This window comes from Glarea lozoyensis, assembly GCF_000409485.1.
Source record: "Glarea lozoyensis ATCC 20868 chromosome Unknown GLAREA2, whole genome shotgun sequence".
In the NCBI taxonomy this organism is placed as follows: domain Eukaryota; kingdom Fungi; phylum Ascomycota; class Leotiomycetes; order Helotiales; family Helotiaceae; genus Glarea; species Glarea lozoyensis.
In genome coordinates this window covers 1,390,416-1,414,578 of record NW_007360994.1, presented here as the reverse complement: position 1 = coordinate 1,414,578, position 24,163 = coordinate 1,390,416, and the positions used below count along the sequence as shown (strand labels likewise).

General features: G+C 40.0%; 3 protein-coding genes across 3 annotated transcripts; 1 reads left to right on the top strand and 2 right to left on the bottom strand.

Annotated features, from left to right (window-relative positions):
• Nucleotides 1–10,502: 10,502 nt before the first annotated feature.
• Nucleotides 10,503–11,561, bottom strand: GLAREA_03796 (uncharacterized protein; the record flags this gene model as incomplete). The annotated part of the gene is made up of 1 exon (XM_008084049.1): nucleotides 10,503–11,561. The coding sequence occupies one exon, from the start codon at nucleotides 11,559–11,561 to the stop codon at nucleotides 10,503–10,505; it is 1,059 nt and encodes a 352-aa protein (XP_008082240.1).
• A 7,584-nt stretch (nucleotides 11,562–19,145) lies between these two features.
• GLAREA_03795 (uncharacterized protein) lies at nucleotides 19,146–19,511 on the bottom strand (the record flags this gene model as incomplete). Its single annotated transcript, XM_008084048.1, has 1 exon — nucleotides 19,146–19,511. The coding sequence occupies one exon, from the start codon at nucleotides 19,509–19,511 to the stop codon at nucleotides 19,146–19,148; it is 366 nt and encodes a 121-aa protein (XP_008082239.1).
• Nucleotides 19,512–20,804: 1,293 nt separating this feature from the next.
• GLAREA_03794 (Nucleotide-diphospho-sugar transferase) lies at nucleotides 20,805–22,558 on the top strand (the record flags this gene model as incomplete). Its single annotated transcript, XM_008084047.1, has 4 exons — nucleotides 20,805–20,857; nucleotides 20,986–21,840; nucleotides 21,891–22,182; nucleotides 22,232–22,558. The coding sequence occupies 4 exons, from the start codon at nucleotides 20,805–20,807 to the stop codon at nucleotides 22,556–22,558; spliced, it is 1,527 nt and encodes a 508-aa protein (XP_008082238.1).
• Nucleotides 22,559–24,163: the final 1,605 nt, after the last annotated feature.

The following is a 24,163-nucleotide window of genomic DNA, read 5'->3' as shown; positions in this document are numbered from 1 at the left end:
AGATAAGTTTAGAAATAATATAGATAAGGTTTTATTCCTAATCTCGCGCTTCGAGAGAAGGGCCTATAACTAGATCGAGCCTTATATTAGCGATTACTAGGAAAATAAGACCTAAATAGGCTTAGTATCTATAGTTTACTTCTAGTTCGTTAAAGATTATTTTAAATTAATAAAAGACTTTATAGCCGGTATAAGAAAGGCCTTTAGGGATATCGACGTTAAGAAAAAGTCGGAGCTAGCCTTACTTAAGCTTACCTAGACTAGGTTAGCTATCCGTTATAATGTCGACTTCTAGTAAACCTTAGCTAGGTTAGGACTAGGCGATAAAGTACTAAGAATATTATTCTACCGAGGATTAAAGGAATTTATAAAGGACGAATTATCGCGTATAGATCCTCTTAAGAGCCTTTATAAACTAAGTAAAGCCGCTATTAAAATTAATAACCGAGTATATAAGTACTATATTAAAAAGAAAGGAGTTTATTCTTACTATATACGTCTAATAAAGAACCGCTATAGCGATCTAATAGAACTCGATACGATTAGTAGAAAGGAACTTAACGCCTCGAAGAAGAATAGAAAGAAGCTTTCTAATAAGGAAAGAATACGTCGAAGGGAGAAGGGACTCTACTTCGAGTATAGAAAAGAAGGTTATATAGCTAGTTTCTATTATAAAAGAAAGCCGTAGAAAGGCTAGAAAAAACAGTTTAGTAACACTAGATAGCTAGCGATAATAGACGGAGCTACCCTACTAAAAGGTAATTAGGGCAAGTAAGAGGCTATCGAGTCGAGTTCGGCGGTCTAGGTAAGATTCGAAATACCTCCGGTAAAGAAGGAACACCGGATTAGAGACTTCTTATACTAGACGGACTCGGAACCCGATAGCTACTCGGCTTACTAATCCGAGAAAGTAATTCTAAAACCCGGGGAATACTAGTACTTCTAAGAGACTATAGATAAAGGAAATATCTAGAAGACTAAGGAGGGCCAAAAGTTTACTACCGACTAGTAGATATAGAGAGAGAAACCTATAATTAATATACGTTATAAAGTATCTTTCGTAGATATAAAAAGGGTAGTATTCTAATAAGAACGTACCTAGAAAACAACTATCGAACTACTTAGACTAATTAGGTAGCTACTCTACTTAAATAATATTCTTAAGCCGAAAGATATTTAGGAAATTATTAGTAAATCCTTAGAAAAACGTATCTAGAAATAGGTCTTCTTTATTAAAGGATAAACTAATAAGTTCGCCTAATAAGAGACCCCGATCCCGGACACGTATACTCTACGCCTTAGTATACCTTATCGTTTATAAGAATAGGTAACGTAATACCGTATATAGACCGACCTACTTCGAGATATAGAGGTTATAGAGATATTATTAAATACTTATAAGCTCTATACTACTAGAGAATAGAGATAAATTACGGTCGAAATAAAGATTAGAGGAAAACTAATTAGAGTTATAATTAACTTAGAGGCTAATAGGAACTATATCTTACCTTATATAGTAAAGAAGTTAAATATTCCTATAACTAATATTTAACTATACTCTCTAAAACTTATAGATAGGTTAGACTATATTAATAGATAGGTTAATAAAGTAACTATCCCGTCAAAATTATTCTTACTAGATAGATATAAAGCTAATATCTAGTTTAATATTACTGAAATCGGAAACTACGAGGCTATATTAGAAATAGTCTAGATTCGAGAGTATAACCCCGAAATAGACTAGTATACGAACACTATAACCTATAAGAGATACGCCTATAAGGGTACGTAGGTTTAACTATAAGGCCGGAGAGAGGTTTATACTACCTCCTCTAAAGCGCCTAGATACCTCGAAGGAATAGAGGGTCCTCTATAGGATACTAGTAAGGGTATAGAAAAACAAATACCTATATAGTATAGAAGATTTAAGAAGTTATTTAAAAACCCGGAAGACTTTTAAGCCTTACCCGAATACTAACTATAGAATTACGAGATTAATCTAAAAGAAAAAAGATAACTACCTTCTAAGAAATTAAGACGACACCGGTTTGACGTCTCTAAGATATTAGAGGAATACGTCGACATAATACTTAAGAAAGGATAGATTAGGCTATCTAAATCGCTAGCTACCTCGAATATACTAGTAGTAGTAAAGACGGGTAATAATAAAGAAAGACTTTATAGAGACTTCTAAAGACTAAACGATATTACTATTAGGGACTAATACCCTTTACTAAATACGTAGTATCTACGGGACAAGCTAGCTAAAGTAAAAATATTTACAAAACTTAACTAGAGAAATACCTTTAACCTTATTAGGATTAAGAAAGGACACGAGTAGATAACTATATTTATTATACCCTCTAGTTAATATAAATATACTATAATACCGTTCGGGTTAACTAACGCCCCCACGATATACTAGAGATAAAATAATAACGTCCTACGAGGGTACCTTAATAAGTTTATTATCTACTACCTCGATAATATCCTTATATATTTAGAAAACGAGAATAAGTATAAGGGATATATCCGCTTAGTCCTAGAAGCCTTAGCTAAGGTAGACTCGAGACTAAAGTGAGAAAAATACGAGTTCGGCGTCCGGAGAACTAAGTTTCTAGGGTTTATTATCGAACTAAGGAAAATAAATATCGACCTAGAGAAGATCTAACAAATAAAGGACTAGCCGGAACTAGAAAATATTAAAGATATCTAGTTATTCCTCGGTTTTAGAAGCTTCTACCGATAATTTATAGAAGGATATTTAGAAATTATAGGACTACTTACTAATCTTACCTAGAAGGACGTACCCTTTCTTATAAGAGAAAAAGAGAAAGTAGCTATATAGAAATTAAAAAATCGGTTTACTAAGAAACTAGTTATTAGAAGTTTTAGTATTAATAAACTAAGTATAGTCGAGACCGATACCTTAGATACTACTATAGATACTATTTACTTATAACTAGATAAGAATAGAAAGATATACCCTATTATATATTACTTCGAGAAATACTTACTAGCTAAATAGAACTACGATATCTATAAGAAGGAACTTATAGCTATAGTTAAGGTACTAAGACATTAGAAGATTTATCTTTAAGGAGCTAAATTCCCTATTATTATCTTTATAGATTATAAGAACCTATAAACGTTCTTAATAATAAAGGAATTAGATAATCGACGAATAGTATAATAGGCCGAAGAACTCGCCTATTTCGATATTATAATTAAATACGTAAAAGAAATAGATAATCCCTAGGCTAACACTTTAAGCCGTTAACCGGAGTATAAAGGAGATAAGATTTATAAAAAGTAAGCTATCCTTAAAGAAGATAAGAATAGAAATCTTATCCCTAACTCTAAGGTAATTACCGCCCTTACTAAAATCCGGGGCCTATAGTATAACGATATTATAGCCGCCTAGAATAAAGAACTAGTAGTTTCTAAGGAAAACTCGTTATATAAAGATAGAAAACTTAAGGTACTAAGCTTATATACTTTAGAGTTTATCTAGAAATTCTATAAAGCCCTAGAATATAGCTATTAAGAAATTAGGAGAACCTTCTAGAGAATTTAGTAGTAATACTATATTAATAAGCTATAAACTTTAGTTAAGAAAGTAGTAACTAAATATAACGTCTATATTCGAAACAAATCTATGTACTATATACCTTATAGACTTATAGAATAAATACCTATTTTAAAGAAACCGTAGAAAATAATATTATAGGACTTTATTGTCAAACTTCTACTATTAAGAGATCTAATAATAGGAGTCGAATACGACGCGATCCTAGTTATAATAGAAAGACTTACTAAGTATATAATTCTAATACTATATAAGAAGTTAAGTACCGCTAAGAAATTAGTATATACTTTTATTTAATATATAGTTATAGACTATAGTACTCTAGAAGAAATAGTCTTAGACCGAGATAAGCTATTTATATCTAAGTTCTAGACGGCCGTAACCGCCTATATAGGAATAAAGCGAAAGCTATCGATATCGTTCTATCTATAGACAAATAGAGGTAACGAAAGAATAAACTAAGTAGTTAAAGTATACTTAAGGTGTTATATAAACTATAAGTAAGATAATTAGGTCGCCTTATTACTAATAGCCTAGTTCTCGTATAATAGTATAGTTATAGAAATAATATAAGTATCGCTATTTAAAGCTAATTTTAGTTATAAGAAAATAGTGTTCTAAGAACCTTATAATACGTCTATCGACAATTAGGTAAGAAGGATTCTTATTAATAACCTTTCCTCTCTTTATAAATAACTTGTCGAGAAACTTAAGTTTATCTTAGAATAAAACACGTCCTACTATAATAAGAAACGTAGTTAGAAGCCTATACTAAGAGAGGGGGATAGGGTTTATTTAGTTAGGCGAAATATCTAAATAAAACAACTAAGCGATAAACTAGATAATAAGAAACTAAGACTATTTAAAATTAAAGTATATAAAGGACCTTTAAATTACAAACTAGCCCTACTAAAAAGTATAAATATCTTTCTAGTATTCTACGTATCTCTCCTCAAACTAGTATTACCGGGAGTACTATTAGCTCTAGTTATAGAAATAGAACTAGTAAACCCTAATACTAAGTATAAAGTTAAAAGAATCTTAGACTATAAACTCGTTAGAGGAAAACTATATTATCTAATAAAATAGAAGGACTACCTATAATTAGAAAATATATAGGAACCGACAAATAACCTTAACTACCCTAGGCGGCTTAAGAAGTTCTACTACTAGTATCTAGGGCCTCTTAGAAAGACCTAGGATCGAAATTCGGATTAAGTAGCGATAGGTCGTAAGTAGAGAAGTCGTCGGGCGAGATAGGATAGGTTAGTAGTCGTTCTACTTCTACCTCCCTCTCCTCCTATTCCTTCTTCTTCTCTTCTTCCTAATACTCTTTTCTCTCTAACTTGTCTAACTCGTCTAGTAAGTTAAGACCTACCGAGATTATCTTTTGTTTCTATTCTCGAAGGAACTTTTACTACTAGCGGATACGAGTACGACGAGCTAGTATCTCTTAGATCTAGGCCTTAGTCTACTTGTCCTCTAGGAAAAGTTTCTCTTCCTAAACCTCGATACTCTCCTAGTCGTAAACTAAGGGTATTCGATTTATCTCTTTAATATTATACGACTTTCCCGCGAATATATAAGTACTATAACGACTATATTTTAGGTCCCGAGAGACTATATACTCTTTTCCTATCTTTTCGTAGTAAGAATAAGGCGCTATCTTTCTCCTAGTTAAATTAATTTATTTTCCGAGGGCTACGATATTAGAACGTCTAGTTATACGGTCGGGTAGTATATTAGAAAGAAGGGAAGTCTATAGCCTTTAACCGACGTATTTCTTAGTCGTACTTAAGCGTATAGACCCGCTAGTCCGAATAGGGGATAGTATTACGAGTAGCGTCGGCCTCGGCGTCGTAATACTCCTAAGACTAAAGGTCCTAGGATTAGGCGAGGTTACGGGAATCGAGTAGTTCCCGGGACCGTCGTCTAATAGCTTAATTTAGTTAAAGTTAGTAGTGTTTATATTAGCGGATAGGCCCCGGTTTAGGGTGCCGTCACGTGACAAAGGAAGTTCGACAAGTTCGCTAGGCGAACCTGTCGAACTTAAGGAAAGAAAGTTCTATATAATAATTATAGTTTCCTTAGATAGGAGCTTTGTACTTAAATACTTATAGTAATAGTATATTATCTATTTAACTTACTCTTATTATAACGAATAGATCTCCGAATCTATAAGTAATAATCTTGTGCCTACTTCTTAACATACTAACCTTACGATAACTCTAGTCTACCCCGGGTAGAACTAAATCGTTATAAGAAGATTTATCTTTAAGAAGCTAAGTTTCTAGTTATTATCCTTATAGATTATAAGAACTTATAAATATTCTTAATAATAAAGAAATTAGATAATTAATAAATAGTATAATAGGCTAAAGAACTCGCCTATTTCGATATTATAATTAAATACGTAAAAGAAATAGATAATCCCTAAGCTAACGCTTTAAGCCGTTAACTAGGGTATAAAGGAGATAAGATCTATAAAAAGTAAGCTATCTTTAAGAAAGATAAGAATAGAAATCTTATCCTTAACTCTAAGGTAATTACTACTCTTACTAAAATCTAAGGCCTATAGTATAATAATATTATAGCCGTCTAGAATAAAGAACTAGTAGTTTCTAAGAGAAACTCGCTATATAAAGATAGAAAACTTAAGGTACTAAGCTTATATACTTTAGAGTTTATCTAGAAATTCTATAAAGCCCCGAAATATAGCTATTAAGAAATTAGAAGAACCTTCTAGAGAATTTAGTAGTAATACTATATCGATAAGCTATAAACTTTAGTTAAGAAAGTAGTAACTAAATACGACGTCTATATTTAAAATAAATCTACGTACTATATACCTTATAGACTTATAGGACAAATACCTATTTTAAAGAAACTATAGAAAATAATATTATAGAACTTTATTATTAAACTTCTACTCTTAAGAGATCTAATAATAGGAGTCGAATATAATATAATTCTAGTTATAATAAAAAGACTTACTAAGTATATAATCCTAATACTATATAAGGAGTTAAGTACTACTAAGAAGTTAGTATATACCTTTATTTAGTATATAGTTATAGACTATAGTACTCTAGAAGAAATAGTCTTAGACCGAGATAAGCTATTTATATCTAAATTCTAGACGGCCGTAACTACCTATATAGAAATAAAGCGAAAGCTATTAATAGTATTCTATCTATAAATAAATAGAGGTAATAAAAGAATAAACTAAGTAGTTAAAGTATACTTAAGGTATTACGTAAACTATAAGTAAGATAATTAGGTCGCCTTATTACTAATAGCCTAGTTCTCGTATAATAGTACTACTACGAAAATAATATAAGTATCGCTATTTAAAGCTAACTTTAGTTATAAGAAAATAGTATTCTAAGAACCTTATAACGTATCTATTAATAATTAGATAGAAAGAATTCTTATTAATAACCTTTCTTCTCTTTATAAATAACTTATTAAAGAACTTAAGTTTATCTTAGAATAAAACGTATCCTACTATAATAAGAAGTATAGTTAAGAGCCTACGCTAGAAGAGAGAGATAGAGTTTATTTAGTTAGGCGAAATATCTAAATAAAACGACTAAGTAATAAACTAGATAATAAGAAACTAGAACTATTTAAAATTAAAGTATATAAAGGACCTTTAAATTATAAACTAGCTCTACTAAAAAGTATAAATATCTTTCTAGTATTCTATATATCTCTTCTCGAACTAGTACTACCCGAAGTACTACTAGCTCTAGTTATAGAAATAGAACTAGTTAACCCTAATACTAAGTATAAAGTTAAGAAGATTTTAGACTATAAACTCGTTAGAGGAAAACTATATTATCTAATAAAATAGAAGAACTACTTATATTTAGAAAATATATAAAAACTAATAAATAATCTTAACTACTCTAGGTAGCTTAAGAGATTCTACTACTAGTATCTAGAGTCTCTTAAAAAGACCTAGAATCGAAATTTAGATCGAGTAGTAATAGGTTATAAGTAGAGAAGTCGTCGGGTAGAGTAAAGTAGGCTAGTAGTCGTTCTACTTTTATTTCTCTCTCCTCCTTCTCCCTCTTCTTCTCCTCTTCTTACTACTCTTTCCTCTCTAGCTCGTCTAACTCGTCTAGCGAGTTAAGACCCGTCGAAATTATCTTCTACTTTTACTTATAAAGAAAGTACTTCTACTTCTTAATATATAGGGCGCGAGAAGTAGCCTCTTATTAGGCCGCCTACGCCTTCTACTAAAGATCCTATACCTCTTTCTCCTCGGCCTCTAGCTTAGCCTCTTAAGCCTCGATACTCTTCTAGTCGAATTCTATAGATATCTAGTTTACCTCTTTTATATTATAAGTCTTACTAGTAGTAGTATAAGTACTATAACGACTATAGTTTAGGTTTTATAAAACTATATATACTTTTCCTATCTTTTTATAACGAGAATAAGGCGCTATCTTTTTTCTAGTTAAATTAATCTATTTTCTAAGGGCTATAATATTAGAACGTTTAGTCGTATAGTTAGAGAGTATATTAGAAAGAAGGGAAGTCTATAGCCTTTAACCGACGTATTTCTTAGTCGTACTTAAGCGTATAGACCCGCTAGTCTAAATAGAGGATAGTATTACGAGTAGTATCGGCCTCGGCGTCGTAATACTTTTAGGACTAAAGGTCCTAGGATTAGGCGAGGTTATAGAAATCGAGTAGTTTCTAGGACCGCCGTCTAATAGCTTAATTTAGTTAATATTAGTATTATTTATATTAGTAAATATACCCGGGTTTTAGGTAGTATTACGTAATAAGTAAGAGTTCGATAAGTTCGCTAGGTTCGCTATTAAACTCGTCGAACTCGTCGAACTCGTCGAAACTTAGGTAGGGTAGAAAGTCCTATATAATAATTATAGTTTTCTTAGATAGGAGCTTTATACTTAACTTATTATAGTAATAGTATATTATCTATTTAACCTACTCTTATTATAATAAATAGATCTCTAAATCTATAAGTAATAATCTTACGCCTACTTCTTAATATACTAACCTTATAATAACTCTAGTCTACCCCGGGTAGAACCGAATCGTTACATCCTACTCTATACTATAATACTTATAAAGTTAATATACGTAGCTATAGAGCTATATACCGGGCTTATAACTATTATATAGTATATAGGTAGGGTAGAGGTTTAGTATATTAAAATAAGTCTAACTCCTTAGGTTTAGGATAGCTAAGTATTTAATATATATAGTTCTATACTTAGCACGTACTAGTAAGTAGCCTAAGCTACTCCCTTGTAGCGTACCTAAACTATATTGCCTACGTAACTAACCTAGTCTACGATATAATATATAATAAAGTATATATTTTACTTAAAGAACTTAGAACTAAGAGAAGAGCTATTCTTTTATATAAATAATAACTTTAGTTATTAGTAAGCTTTAAAGCTAAATTAACTAACTTATAAGATAACTACTAATATTTTATTTATAACTATTAATCTACTAAATATCTACTAATATCTTATTTCTAACTTAAATAACTACTTATATTAATATTAAATATTAATAAATAAAGTATTTTATTATATTAAATAGTACTATATATATCTATATATAGACTAAACTACTAAGACTTACTATTAATATTCTTATAGTTCTATTAAATAGAAATAATAAGAATATATAAACTAAAGCTAAGTTTAAACTTAAAAACTACTAGTTAGATCTAATTAAATAATAAGTAAAAAGAAAGAAAGAATTATAAGTATTTATTACTATATATTAGTAAATCTAACAATAATCTATATAAATATACTAAAACTAAAAAGTAAAGTTATTAAGTTAAAGCTTAAATATATAATAAAGACTATATAATTTAATAATATATAATAAAGTATATATTTTACTTAATAAACTAAGTACTAAAAAGAGTACTATTTTCTTATATAAATATAAACTTTACTTATTAATATTATAAACTAATATAAAGTACTATTAGTATAAAGTAGTTAGAAGATAAAAGTAAGTAAGTAAAAAGTATATTATCTAAAAAACTAAATACTAAAAAGTAATATTTAAAAGAATATAAAAGTAAACTATATATTTACTTTTATATTAAGATTAGTTAAACTAACTAATAGTCTATTTTATATATTATATTTTCTAGTATATATCTAGCTATTACTAGTAGCTAGTTATTAGTAAGTTTTAATTAATTTATAATAATTAATAAGCTTTAAAAATAAACTAATTAACCTATAAAATAAATATTACTATACTATCTTTACTATTAATCTATAAAATAACTACTAATATTTTTATATAGTATAAATATTTAAAGTTATTTATTATATTAAATATTACTATATATATCTATATAGTAGTTAATTTTCTAAAAAATATTTTTAGTTTTCTCTTATTTCTTTAAGTTTAAATTTAAAAACTACTAGTTAAATCTATATTATTTTAAGTATTTATTACTATTTATTATATAAAGCTAATACTAAGTCTTACTATAGTATCTTTAAGTTTTAATTAAATAAACTTATATCTCTTTACTATATAAGTATATAATAATATATTATTATAATTAATAAGTATAAAAAACTATTATAGTTTCTATATTTATAAAGTAAATAAAAATTATATTTTAATAAACTTAGTTTTTAGTTAAAGTAATATAGTTATTTATAATAGTTTATAATTATTAAGAAAGAAAGAAAGATAAAGTTATAGTATCTTTTCTCTTTATATATAAATATATAGAGATATATATAAATATATAGAGATATATATAAATATATAGACTATACTAAGTACTATTTATATAACTTATTATATAATTTATCTCTATAGATCGCTTTACGTAGTATCTAGTAAAAAGCTAGACCGAATATCGATATAGATAGGTTATAGAGCTTTATAATTTCTTATTACTAACACGAATAAATCTAGTACGTAACCATATCATGAACTTTTGCCATGCACTATACGTCTTCTTCTTCGCACTTTCCTTGTGTACACGCCTAGGGCCGTCCTCCAGATTGGCAACAATGGAAGGCGTGTTTTGGGTTGGTATACTGTCATAATCTCTCCCCACTGTGTTGCCACTCTTCTCAGTTCGCAATGTCAAATCCGACTTTGAGCGCTTAGATCGGATATCTTCACTAGCAGATGATCTGCGATGACGGCGCTCCTGCTCCCGTGCCTCTTTGTAGTTCCTCCTCTCTATGGCTTTGACCTCATCACGAGCTGCCTTCTCCTCTTTTGCTTGTTCTCTCTCATGAAATTTGCGTCGTTCTTCGGCGATTGTTTCATGGCGACCACGACCGTCAACCTCGGACCGGCTGCGCAGCCGAAATCCCTTGTCCATAGAGGTACGAAGGGAGGAAGGAGACATGGTGTCCACAGGGGACGTGTATTCTGCACTAAGTTGGCCTGTATGGCTGAGCGAGCTTGTAGACGTTGCGAGTGCTAGCCGCGAGGATGACTGCTTAGTTTGAAGACGCAATTGTGGATGCTGAAGGGAAGAGGACGTCCCGGTGTTTGAGGGACGTAGTGTATAATTGAGTCTGCCATGGTCGGCTTCATCTTCAGTGAATGCTGGTGAATGGTTCGAGATTTCACTGTCACGAACTGAATTCTGGTAGCTCGCAACCAGCGGAGGCGTATATGGACGGGGAGTCTGCTGGAACGGGTGGACAAAACTCCCAGCTGTCGCTGTCGAGAATTGCGAAGTCCCCGATGTGCTTCGAGTGTGGCCTACCCGATGTTGTTGCCCCCTTCCCTGGAAGACCACATCGTGAGAACCACGAGAGGCCGTCCCATAATTGTATTCAAAGAGTCCCGTACCCGCGCTGAACCCATCTTGTTCCCCCGAGGGCCGATCCAGGTCTAGAGAGTTCTTCTCACTCTGCGTCAGTTTCTTCAGTATGGGTTTGACCTTTTTCCGTGGTTTCGAGGTCTGATAACTCGACATTGTAATGTGCCTCGACAGACTCGTCCGTATCACCCGGGTTGGAGCTGTCCAACGGTGTACACTAGATTGGGCCCGATCCAACTGTCGCCAGAGCAAGGGACCAGTTCGTTTTCCTGGGCCTCCGCAGGTTACCGGCTCGTCATAGGATTCGCATCACTGTCGCGGATACAACATTCGACCGAGAGCGTATGTTGCGAGCAGCGGGGAGGGGAGAGAATGTGAGGCGGCGGCAGCAACGAAGACGGAGCGAGCAATGCTGTTCATATACTCGTATCGAATGCGCGGGGGGGGGTCGATGATCAACTGGTGTAAAGGAGCGGCGCGGCGCAGCGATGGTTTTATGTAGAAGCAAGATTGTAGGTATCTGGGTAGTGCGGAGATGCAGCTGAGGAGCTAAGTGGTGTGGTGATACGAGTAAACAACAATCAGCCCCAGCATGCCGCCACGTAAATGCCAGAGAATGTGTCAATATCAATAACAATGGACAAGTTTGAATCTCCAACAACGATATGACATGCGAGAGGTGCCAATCCAACAGGGCGATTCTGACGACAAAGAGCAGATGCACTTGGCTGACGAATGCACTTGGACCGACATCTCCGACCGCATCATGTTACTGGCAATGATGCGGTGACCTTCCACGTATGGTGAGCGGTTGTTCCTTGGCCTGTCCGTCTATGTATTATCGGCGGATCTTGGTTCCCCTCTAGTAGATGAATTGAGATATATCGAGATTTATTTATCGAGAACTATATGGTGACTGTATTCTGGTCTCATTTCGCAACTTGATGGTCTTTTGCTGGTCTAGCCTTCAACGGCTTGGCAAGTAAATCTGGGGTAACCTCGAGCGTCGCTCGTCGATCCCTTTAGATTCCTGCATGGATGCAAGTAGAGCATTCCGTATCCGGTCAAGGTTGTGCTATCGCTTTACATCTGTGGTCAGTCGCTTGAGGATCGCCCGTCCTCGAGCACTTCTACCACTTCTTTGGGAACCAATACGAAATCGAGGAGAGAAATAAGGTTTGCGATAATTCTTAACACGTACACTTCCAGCAGAATATACGATGTGTAAGTGACTGGCCACAAAAAGCAGGTGAGAATAGCAAGTTGGCTTAGCATCTGGTTCCACGTTTTCTACCGGTCGAGTCTTTCCGTAGCTTTTAAATCCCAGCAGCAAATCGTCTTGACGTATCTGTTTGAGTAGTTCTGTGAGTGTACTTCACATATTTCGACAGTTTTGTGCGGGCCTTGATGGGTATTTCAATGCAGCTAATACACCTTTTGCCGGCTTTGGCTTTGACCCAATGGAAATCCACCTGTGTAGTAGATACTGTTGAGTGGTCTGCTTCGAACGCCGAAGGTTGGGTTCAGGTGTATCTTTATGATATCTGCTCAACGCAATATTTCGACTCGATGTTACAATACATCGGCATGGTCGAGATTAGTCTCCTGTAATCTATTTGAAAAATTCGAGCTATGTATCTTTCCCGATTCCTCCACTGCTGGATAATTCAAAACGCTGTCAAGTGCCAGAAAGGAATGGGAGGCTCTATTGCATCCAGCCAGGGTATCGGACATATGAAATAATAACATAAGGAACTTGTAGTACTACGTACTCGTGTGGTGTCTATCTAGAGTTCTCTTCGGTGATGACAGGCGTGAGATGATGAAGTGGTTGCATTCCACCTTTTCTCGGACACTTCGCATCACATTCCGCTGAAAATCACAACGCAGCAGGAAGAAAGCAGGTAAGACTATGATCTGACAATTGTACTGTTCCACTGACGTACAGCCTATAAAAATCATAGGCTGTACGCGTTAAGTATATAACAACCTATAGCTAAAGGGATCAGTCTATAAAGCAATGGGCCACCAACACCTCCAAGGCAATGAAAAACATATCAGGAAATCGTTTTAGCTATAGCTATTGAAATGCAAGTCTAAATGTTGGCATGCTCAATCAATGCTAGCTTATTTCTGGAGGGTTTATAGAAGAGTACTAACAGGAACCGTTCGTTACTTGTCCAGGGCGAGCTTGGTAGCCAGTAAAGATATATCTGCGAAAATTAGACAGATAACTAAGAAGATAAGTTTTTAATGAAAATTGGAGCAGCAGCCAGCACTGACTCTAAAATGTTAAGAGTTGATCGAATGTTGCGCACTCGAATGCGTGGGAGGTTCGTGCTCGCAAAATGGTGGAGGTGGTTATACAGGGTAATCGATTCGAAATCCAGACTCTCTCGAACCAGCCCAGTTACGTAGACATTCATGAATGCGTAGACAAGCGGCTTGTTTTGGCGGGTTGTTAGGCTGCCACCGTGCTTTTCTCCGTTTGCTTTATACTAACTCGGTCAGTGGTCATTTCTATCCTCATTCCTTTGACTAGCAAGCGACCAAAGCCCTAGAATGTTCATGGAGAAAGAGCTGAGTATCTATCCCTTACTAATAACTGGACCTGACGACACAGATCTGCTAGCGTTTACAAACGATTTTGAGCCGGAAGTTACCTACGAGCACACAAAGTCTAGAGAATTGCTAGATTGAGTGACATGAACAATACCGAAGTCATGGTCAGATGAGTGTCCATCAGTCTAAAGTACAATATGCAATTAGAAGGGTTTCCGCTGTAGCTGATTGACTAGTCTACAACAGGATTTCGTGCAAACTGAAATCATAGCAAAAACTCGTTAGCCTAATATAAAGTCCTTTCGGCGCGAATAATGGGAGGATATGAACACTGTTCAGACCCGAAAATGGAAGTTGGAACTTAGAAAGGCAGTAAATAGAGCTAAAGGTTCCCAAGCTTCTATGTGAATGTAGCAATCTAGATACACTGCTAACGCTCCGAGTGGTTTGATAAGTGACGTTTGGTTTCACCAGTCACCAGTGTTGGACAAGTCTGACGGGACATCTCCCCATAGTAGGGTAACGATAAACTTCACCAAAAGCCCCATTCGCTCAATTCTTTTGAATGAACATTCCATATTGTCTCTTTTTCTAGTAGTAAATATGTTTATTGGGGAAGGAGTGTCGAAATGTAGGTTTCCAAACATCATTGAACTTGGATAATTTAAGGGCCCTGTCAGACTCGAAATGCACTGGTGAGTATCGATAAGTATCTCATCTTCCTGCCATGAAGATATTGTGCTCCTTTGTGTAAAATGAATCAAAATAGAGTGAGATCATGCCCATCCCGTCAAAATTGCAGGGTCGATGAACCTTTGTTCGAACAAGTGACACGTAGATATGGCAGTGTCTGGAGAACATTGTCCTTGGAGATTGACAGTTTCATTGTTGCCGGTCTTAATCCCAGTGAAGTATTTCCACTGTTATTTTGCTAAGCAAGCTACCTATCTAGTAGTGGTCTGCATCATGGCTCTGAGGTTTAGATAATCGATTTTCCTTAACGCTACAATCTTCAATGGCACTGTCGACTTATACAGCGATACATGTTCGCCTCGGATTCATGCCTGGTCCAACGAGTAGGCATATTCTGTTCCTTCGCCACCTTGATCGACGTGCAAGGCTGCCGAAGGATGAACATGCAAACAGTGCGATAGGAATATTAGATTCAGTGCGACCTTCTCCGTTCAGGCTACAGGGGCTCAACTTAACCGGGAACCAGATCGTGCTTGTGTCTGGTAGCAACTTGAAGAGCACAAACGAGCAATGGTTAATCCTAAGGACATGAGCAGATATGAAACAATGGCTCTGCAGACGACTAAACAGTATCAAACCTCCCGCTCGCTTCGGCATCGGCGGTATCAATTGCCATGTTTTTACTGTCGGGGAACCATCCCTCTTCTCCCCATACACGCGCTCTTGAGCCTATGAAGCCCCCTCGGGCTCACCACGTTTCATCCATGCCAGAATCTGCCAGGAAAGGAAATTGGACGTCGTTTGACACGTCATTTGAAGCTGAAATGCTGAGCCCAATCTCAGGCCATGAGAGACGTGAAAGACGCTCGAACTCGCTGGAAAGGTTAGGAAAACAAAGAAAGATCAGCACTTCTAGCAGGAGCCCCAAAGTCGTCGCAGGAAATTCTGTTTTATGAGTCGGCCCAAACTCAACTGAAGCGCTGCGAACCGACTCAAGTGGTCGGATTGATATTGTTGTGCTCGCTCCGATTTTGTAATAGCTCGTATTGTAACTTATTCGCTGGAATGGACCACTTGCATACAGCCGGCTATACGTTGCTGCGCCGATGTTCTCCATGTTAGTCGCGCTTGAGCGGTTATAGGCGACTTCAAGAGGATATGAGCCTGTTGTTCTTTATTGTTAACGAGCTTTCGAAAGGTCTTAAGGGGAGGGTTGTCCTATAACACTACAAGCGAGCGTTTTCTCCCGGTCATATGTCCCTCATGCCTTTTCACCACCCAGGCCACAGATGGAAAAGCAATGTCATCATCACGAAGGTAAAAAATTGCAACATGCAGAAAGATTCCGGCGGGTCCAGAGTCCAGACACAGGTGTACTGACGCTTATTTGTAGCTTATATTCGTACTGTATGATACTTGGCTCGGCTCGTGCTTGTACTCCGTAGTACTCGTACTGTACTCCTACTGTAGCATGCTTGCTACTGCGGATGCATTACTCGCTGCTATGCATGGCTGGACTGGGATACTAGTGTAGTCTCCGGCGGGAGGGATAGTGCAACATGTACTGTATCATTCTTTATTTCTACCTCGAGGCCATGCTGCACAGTGACCGATCCTGAGATATCTTGACCCGCAAGTGCTCAACAGAATTTTACTCCGTACTTCTCAGTTGCTCAGTATTCCGCACAGATCGGATCGTCAAATAATGACAGAAGGCCCCTGGCTGTGTTCCATTACGGGCAGCTCGTAAGAAGGGACGGCCCACCCCAATAATGCTCGAGGAATCCAGCCCCCGGAGTTTCCCAACATCGCCTAGGATGCTCGGGATGCTACAGCACAGTCTCGTAGCACACCAAAGCAGACAAGATAAGGGTCTCACCCCTCCAGAATCCCGCTGATGGTCTTCGAGATAAGCGATCCTCCGTACTGTAGCCTCAAACTCTGTCGTCCCATCGTCCCATCGTCCCACCATTGCGCCACCACCTTCCACTGGCGGCTGCGCGGCTGTAGGCCTTGGGCGATTATTCACAGTTTTGTTTACACAATGTGCCTTTCGTACGTCGTTTGTTCAACAACCGAGTCGGTATTTATTGCCAGACCATGTCCGGATTCATCGGGTGAATGAGGTTCATACGTCGACAACATGGTCGCGAACAGCCCCCAGCAAAATCGTCGTAGGGGAACGAGACCTTTGCATCCGTACCGATATTTGACGGCGGCCATGGAGTGTTCTGGAGAACATCTACCCCGAACCAAGCAATGTGCCAATTTACCCAGACCACTCGCTATAGTTTGAACATCCAAATGGCGACAGAATCAGGACGGAACCTGATGGCGTAGCTTTTGCCCATAGCGATGCGTTACTTTCATCCGACCTCGACGATGTGAGAATGTCACCATCGGCCGGTTGGCGAGGCAACTTTATGTGTTTCCAGGGCTGTCTATTCATACCATCATGGTTCAAGCCAGTGTCGAAATTGTTAATGCACTCTACATCCGTAGACACCTTTGAACTCGACTGCATCGGACCTTCCGATCCTCGAATAAGAGTCGAGTCTTGCCCAAGGGACCCAGCGATTCGAAGCAAAAGGCCAACATGATCGCCTTGAACCATAGGAATACTAAGTACAAGTACAAGGTGATATAAAACATGTCAAGCGTCTCCGGAGTTGCAAAGACATTCATTCCGCTTACCGCTCGGAGAATAACATCTCAAGCCCAATGATATTGTTTGAAATACGCTTGATGTAGCTTGGGTTCCCGCTACTGTTGCGATGCGGCCCCGAATAATTGAATTCGCGTCATCTTGCCGCGTTAAACTCGAAAATTGTGGGATGAGAATTATTTGACTGCAACAGGCAATCTTTCCTGTTCCTCTCTTGGACCTGAAAATATACATGCAGACAGGGGGTAGAACGCATTCATTGCAGAGCTCGAGACTACGTACACAGCCTGCCTGGGTGATGTAAAATTTTCCTTATTCCTGCGGCTCTTTGTTGTGCTCTTATGGGGTGGTAGATACACGACTCACACCAGGAGGGAGGAGAGTCATAAAAATTCAGCCAGCTGCAAGAGAGACCATTGATGCCAATAATGGGGGAAGGATTGCTCCGATCTACCTGTAGTCTAATTCGAAGAAGATTAGCTATGAACATTGAACAGCCAGCATTAATAGAGTAGCCGCGGGTACTGTGCTTGTGCTCGTGCATCGTACTGTGCTGTGCGGTACGGAGGCTCGCGAGAGGTACCATGCTGAAGCTTGATGGATCATGGATGCGAGAGGGGAAAAGCACGACCAAGCGCCACTGTCTGTGCAAAGGTCACATCGCTAAGAAAAAGAGACCCGCGCGAGACCTCGAGACAGAATCATCGCCATCGACATGACATTATTGCCCTAGTCATTACGAGCAATCGTACCCGTAGGACAAAACCAGTAGTCACCAGTCGCCAGCTCCATTGGACGATCTAGCTCTTCCCCTCCCAGGCCCCTTGGAAATATTCGGCAGCCGCCGATTGTAAGCTTCGCCCGTTGTGTATTATTTTCTCCTGTGCTGTGTCGAGATGGGAGATTGGAGATCATAGAGGGAAGTCTATGGATGTCATACTCATGTTGAGTACTGTAATCTAAAAAAGATATCTAGCGGTAGTGCTTACCAGCTCTGGCCGTCACATTGCTGCGTGGGCCACAATAATAATCCTGATCCAGATACTTTTGCTTCCACCCTCGCGTTTTTCATTGCCAACCCTGCATTATGATTAGGATCCAATCCCCATTCCATTTAGCAACTGCACAGCATCGACTGGATCTGGCCGATTTATTAGCTTGCATAGAAAAGAGTGACAAACGGAAGAGACCTGCCTCGGTCAGATCACTGCTTCCGCACCCCACACACGACGTGCCCGTTTCTGAGCATTCGGCTCGAGCGCAGGATCGGTATGTATCCCCAATCGGTCTTCTCGCCAGGCGGTGATGCTACTTGTACAGAAGGGACCGAAATCTGGCGAGTATATATTTGAATCATGGCCGGGCTGCTCGTTCGGAGCTCTGGTCTCTGGCTTCCTCCCGTCTCGCCATAACATGGCGCTGAATGCTTCGTGACGCTGTTCGTTGGCTTGCCATGAATTGTCTTAGTCCTCCACTTCGTCTCTTCGCCTCTACACACGCCAGAACGCTGCCATGGCCGGAAAAGTGCTGCAGAAAGCGTGAAGTTCCGAGCTACGGCCTTTGGACGACCTAAAATGTCCAGATTCGTCCCGATGCATCAACCGAACACCCTTGACTGCTCTCGTTGCTCTCTCTTCGTCGACCCCTCCGCGCTCCCCTCTCATCTTGGTCGACTGCCCCTGTGCTGCTGGCCCCGGTCTGCAGCAGCGTGAAGGGCCCTGGTCGCGGTGGTTGCGCAAGAAAGCGAATTGCGCCAGGTGGGCTCCTGGTGGAGAGAGAGGGAGCAGGCCAGGGTCCACCAAAGCGACCCTTCGCGCCATTCAGGCTGTCTGTCTGTGGCCTTTCGCAGCAGCAGGCAGGACGGGGACGGGCAGCATGCAGACACTTAGCATGAGCAGCGCACCACGACCGACAGCGCTCTTTCCACTTTGCACTCGCCAGTCTCCACCTGGTCTTCCACCTTGCGCCTCCCACCTGCCACCGACCACCTTCCACCCTCTTTCCAGACGACGACGATGGCAGCAGCAGGACGGGGAAGTAGCTTCCACTGCCGGAACCGGGACGAGAGGATCCTCCACGATCTGGCAGACTGGCAGACTGGCACCGGTCTCGTACAGGTCTGGCACCTGGCACCTGGCACCGCTCGTTGACGTGCCATTGCGCGCGTTCGACGCATTCTGCTGCATTCTGATATCGCCCCTCCCATGCTAAGCGGCCCTAATGAAGCCTGGCGCCGTCTGCCAGAAAATGCTGGACACTTTTATTGTCTCTCCAGGCGGGAAAAGTGGCTACGCTCCAGCATCTTAGCATCATCCTTCAACGATGAAGAGTCGTTCGCGCGCTTTGCCTGTCTGCCCCAATGCCTGTGCGGAAAAGCGTCCTGTGTCCACTTATTTGCAATCCACCTCCACCTCCAACCCTGGCGAAGCTTCCCTGGAGCTCGATCTGATCAAGTCAACGAACGACCAACAGAAAATGACTGATCGGGTTCGCGTCCGAATTCTAGATGATTGCTCCTCCACGGCTAGTCCTGGAGCTTCTGCCTCTGCTCGTGGCTGAACTGGACTATATAGTCCTCGAGCGGGCCCGTACAATCCAGCTGCTTCCTCCTGCTCTCGAACAGAGAGAGCTCCGCAAACCAACGGCATGACATCTCGATATCCTCTCCTCTAGGTGTTTCTCCTCCCACCCTGCGGTGCTGTATATTTATCAATTGAGTCAGGGTTATGGAAATTGGCAGTCGTTCGGTGATCTTTCCTCTCAGTCGTTCGTTGTCTTCACATCACCATCTGCGACCTGCGAGCCCGACAGCCGGCAATTGGTACTTGTCCCAATAGCAGCCTCAAGCAGATTGCTTCTGGACACCGCACAGCGTTACATTGGAGAGTGATCGGGGACTTTGGGAAGTTTCACGGCTGGCTCCAGTGAAGATACACATCGTCACCAATTGCAACCCCATTCGGACCTATCTGCAGAGAAGTTCGGGAAAAAAAAGCACATTCGACGCTCGCAGTCTGTCACTCCCGCAACTAGCAGCAAAACATCGATATTGGTGCTCAAAGGGAAGGGAACCTCACGACGACACAAAATAGCTGCCAAAACCACGGAAACTGGTTGTCTTCGCAGTCTTGCAGTAATCGCTTCCGCCAACACAGGATTTTTTGGGTTGTTGCTGGGGCGTGCAGCACTGCAGAAGCAAAAGCCTCGAGTGAGCTACAAGAGCCGCGGAGGCTTGGGACACAGATCACATGATTGAGGACCAACTATACCTTCGTCAGAAACACCCAGCACGCATTCACTTTCGAGATTGAGCATTTTAAGCCGGTTTAGCATTTTCGAAAACCCTCAAAAGCTTCTGCAGACATCGACCAGACGCAAAACACATTAACGACGACAGAGGACTGCCAGCCTGGTGAACGAACCAACTAAGAAACTACAATTGCTGCAAAACTTGCTCCTTTGGGCAAAAACAAAAGACCATGTCGATCTTTCAACTTCTTACAACTTGGCAATGGACCTTTTGGATACTTTGGTACGTACTAGCTTTTTATTCTATGGCTTCTGGGACGGGGTGATGACTTCTGACGATCATCTTCCCAGCCCTGGACCATTCTTGTGCCAACTAAACGGTATGTTCCATGCTAATCTTTTGCTGAGTAGGCTTCATCGCTATCTGCGGTTCATTGGAAATACCATCAGCCATTGGCTCTATCGATCCGTCCCAATTCCATCGAACCCATCCTACACTGCCAGCGATATCACTGTCATCATTCCGACTATTCATAACAACTTTGAAGAGCTGAGAGAGTCTCTGCAAAGCATTCTGGCTTGTCATCCTAGCGAACTCCTCCTCGTTACCACTTCTGACAAGTATCAACGCCTCCTGGAATTTGTCAAGTCCTTGGAAGCTTCAAACATCAGAGTGTATCATGTGCCAATAGCAAACAAGCGCATCCAAGTCTGCGAAGCAATTCCCCGGGTGAAGACCTCTCTGATCATCATGGCAGACGACGATGTCACGTGGCCCAGAACAATCTTACCGTGGCTCCTTGCCCCATTTGAAGACTCCAGTATTGGCGGCGTTGGTCCTTGTCAAAGGGTAAAGCGCCTTGGAAGGGCCAGTTTTACCGAGTATATATTCAACTGGTTGGGGGCGGCCTACATCGAACGGCGCAACTTTGAAATATCAGCCACGCATGGCATCGATGGCGGCACTTCCTGCATGTCTGGTCGCACGTGTGCATTCCGTTCCGAGATCTTGCAGAGTCCATTATTCCTGGATGGCTTCAAGACCGAGAGATGGGGGCAGTTTCAGTTGAATGCTGACGACGACAATTTTGTTACGCGTTGGCTGGTTTCTAATCAGTGGAAAACATGGATTCAGTACAATAAGGATTGTGAAATAGAGACAACCCTGGAAAACAACATCAAGTTTTTGTATCAGTGTTCTCGATGGGCTCGGAGTAACTGGAGAAGTAATTACACTAGTATGGTCACAGAAAGACATATTTGGAAGTAAGTACCCTTTGTTGCCACTGTTCGACTTTCGACTGACCACCCTCAAGACAGCAAAGATGGTCGACTTACGCTCTCCACTTGGCCACCTTCACCTCGCTGTCCTTTGCGTTCGATCCCCTGATTCTATATCTCGTTTTCAAAGCCACATCAGGCTGGTCGCCAGAGCACCAGAAATATGCGTTTCTTGCCCAGATTCTCTGGATGTCTCTGAGCAAAGTCGTCAAGTTGATTGGTTTGTTTGTGCGTAATCCTTCCGACATATTCTACCTACCCTTTTCGATCTTCTTTGGCTACTTCCACGGGTTCATCAAACTTTATGCCTTGTTAACGCTCCGTCAAGTAAGTTGTCCTAATTCTAGTCGAAGTTATCATGGCTGACCTCATCAAGACTTCTTGGGGGAGTCGCGCTGATGGTGACACCAATGACAACCATCGCATGAGTCCAAGAGCTCGTCGAAGCGAGAGTGTCACTTCACCCCCTGCAAGCCATCCAGGTTTGGTTCGATATAATGACGACAAATCCTTCGCAAGTGAGAAGCTCTCCGACTCGGATACCGACGGATATTCTTACAGTGACGACGATTCTCTTCCATCAGAGGGTGGCTTGGACTCCACATCTGATGATTCTTACGACCTTAATGACTCTAATGATTCTTGTTCGAGCTCTATCTCGGAGCTGGCAACCCAGAAGCCTAAGGACGCTAGTGCAGCATAACTCCTGAAGGCATCTGCTTTGTTTTCTGATCACCTGTTTGCATTTTTAGTACTTGGCGCCATGGTTCGTTTTCTCAATAAATGGGTCTCCAGGAGTGTCATCTCCTGGCCAACCTCGTTGGGGACGGTCCAGGCTGTGCTGTAATAAGGATTTTTTGTTTCTATGCGACTCGGGTCTGCCACCTAAAATGATTCCGGGAATTTAAGGATATAATTTTCAGGGGCGCAGATAAAAGATTGCCTTCTTTCTTTCACAAAAAATGGCGGTTGAGGCTAGATGTTCGTGCTTTCGTAGCCCTGTTGTTTAGGGCGACTCGATAGAAGAGTGAAAAGCTCGATAGATGCTTGTAATAGATTAGGTCATGATCTTTTGATCTGCTGTTAGAGTGCTTTTCTATCAACATTTCCATATCAGCTTGGGCTCTACCTCTCCGCAAGTGGCAGGCTCTAAACTCTCTTTCAACGCCGATACTCGGGAGCTGAACTTTACCAACCGCCATGATCGAAATTTTGGTAATCCCTCGATCTTAGGAAGCGTCGAGGCCTAGGCGAGTAAATATCATGGACCACTAGGAGTTTCGTGGTGAACCGGAAATTGTTTCCACACTTTAAACTCAATGGAGTATTTCTCACATGCAGACTCAAACCTGGACATCCCCACATCAAGCTACTGCGGGCTCGCCTCATGCCGTGCATGACACTGCTTGACCTGCAGGTGGCCACCGTTGCACACTCAGTGCTCGCAGGGTAGAGCCATATGTAGACATATTATTGCTAAGCGAGGTGCGCGACGATTTTGCCGATGCTGTATTCAGTGCCACCGCCAAAATGATAACACCACAATATGTCAATCACCAACTAGCATGAACATTCGTCACACTTACCGGCCTCAGCCTGTAAAACCTCCTGTAATTGGGTCTACAGATATGATAGCTCGAATTTACTGGAATCGACAGATATCAACGGACGATTTGGTGGAGAACATTATAGCCTGAAGGGATTCGGGACGCTCCTCCAGGCCATTCGGGAGGACCCGGCTATAATGGTGATTTTTCTTTCCTATGCGATCCAGTTCAAAACCACCTGGGCACTAGAGATATGATGATCCATCTCCACCTCGTTTGATTTGTTCTCATTCTTTTTATCGAGTGTCAATATAATACCTTCCACTATAGCTAGCCTTCGTTTAAACACCCTCAGCTCCAAACGTCGGCTCATTTTTAATCACCTTAAGGCTTTTGTCTGCTTTTGATTCTTGTCTAAGATCCAAAAGGGTAACATCGAGCCAAATCCATGTAAACCAACTGTCGCCCACCGGCCCACGTACTCCGACGGTCAAACGCCATAAGCAACAGCCACATCAATCGGCGATGATCGCAACGCCATAAATTCGAAATACGAGGGGTTCTAAAACGATATCTATATATCATCATGAAATTGCTGTGTCTTTAGGTATCCTTTGGAGATCGGCAAATGGAAGACTCCCAGAAGACGACATAGATCCATGATATCAATCAACCAATATCTACCTAGGTACCTGTTGGGATAAAACAAAAAGGAATCCTACGAAGCACGTGCAAATGCCCGTTAGTATTACGCCCCCTGC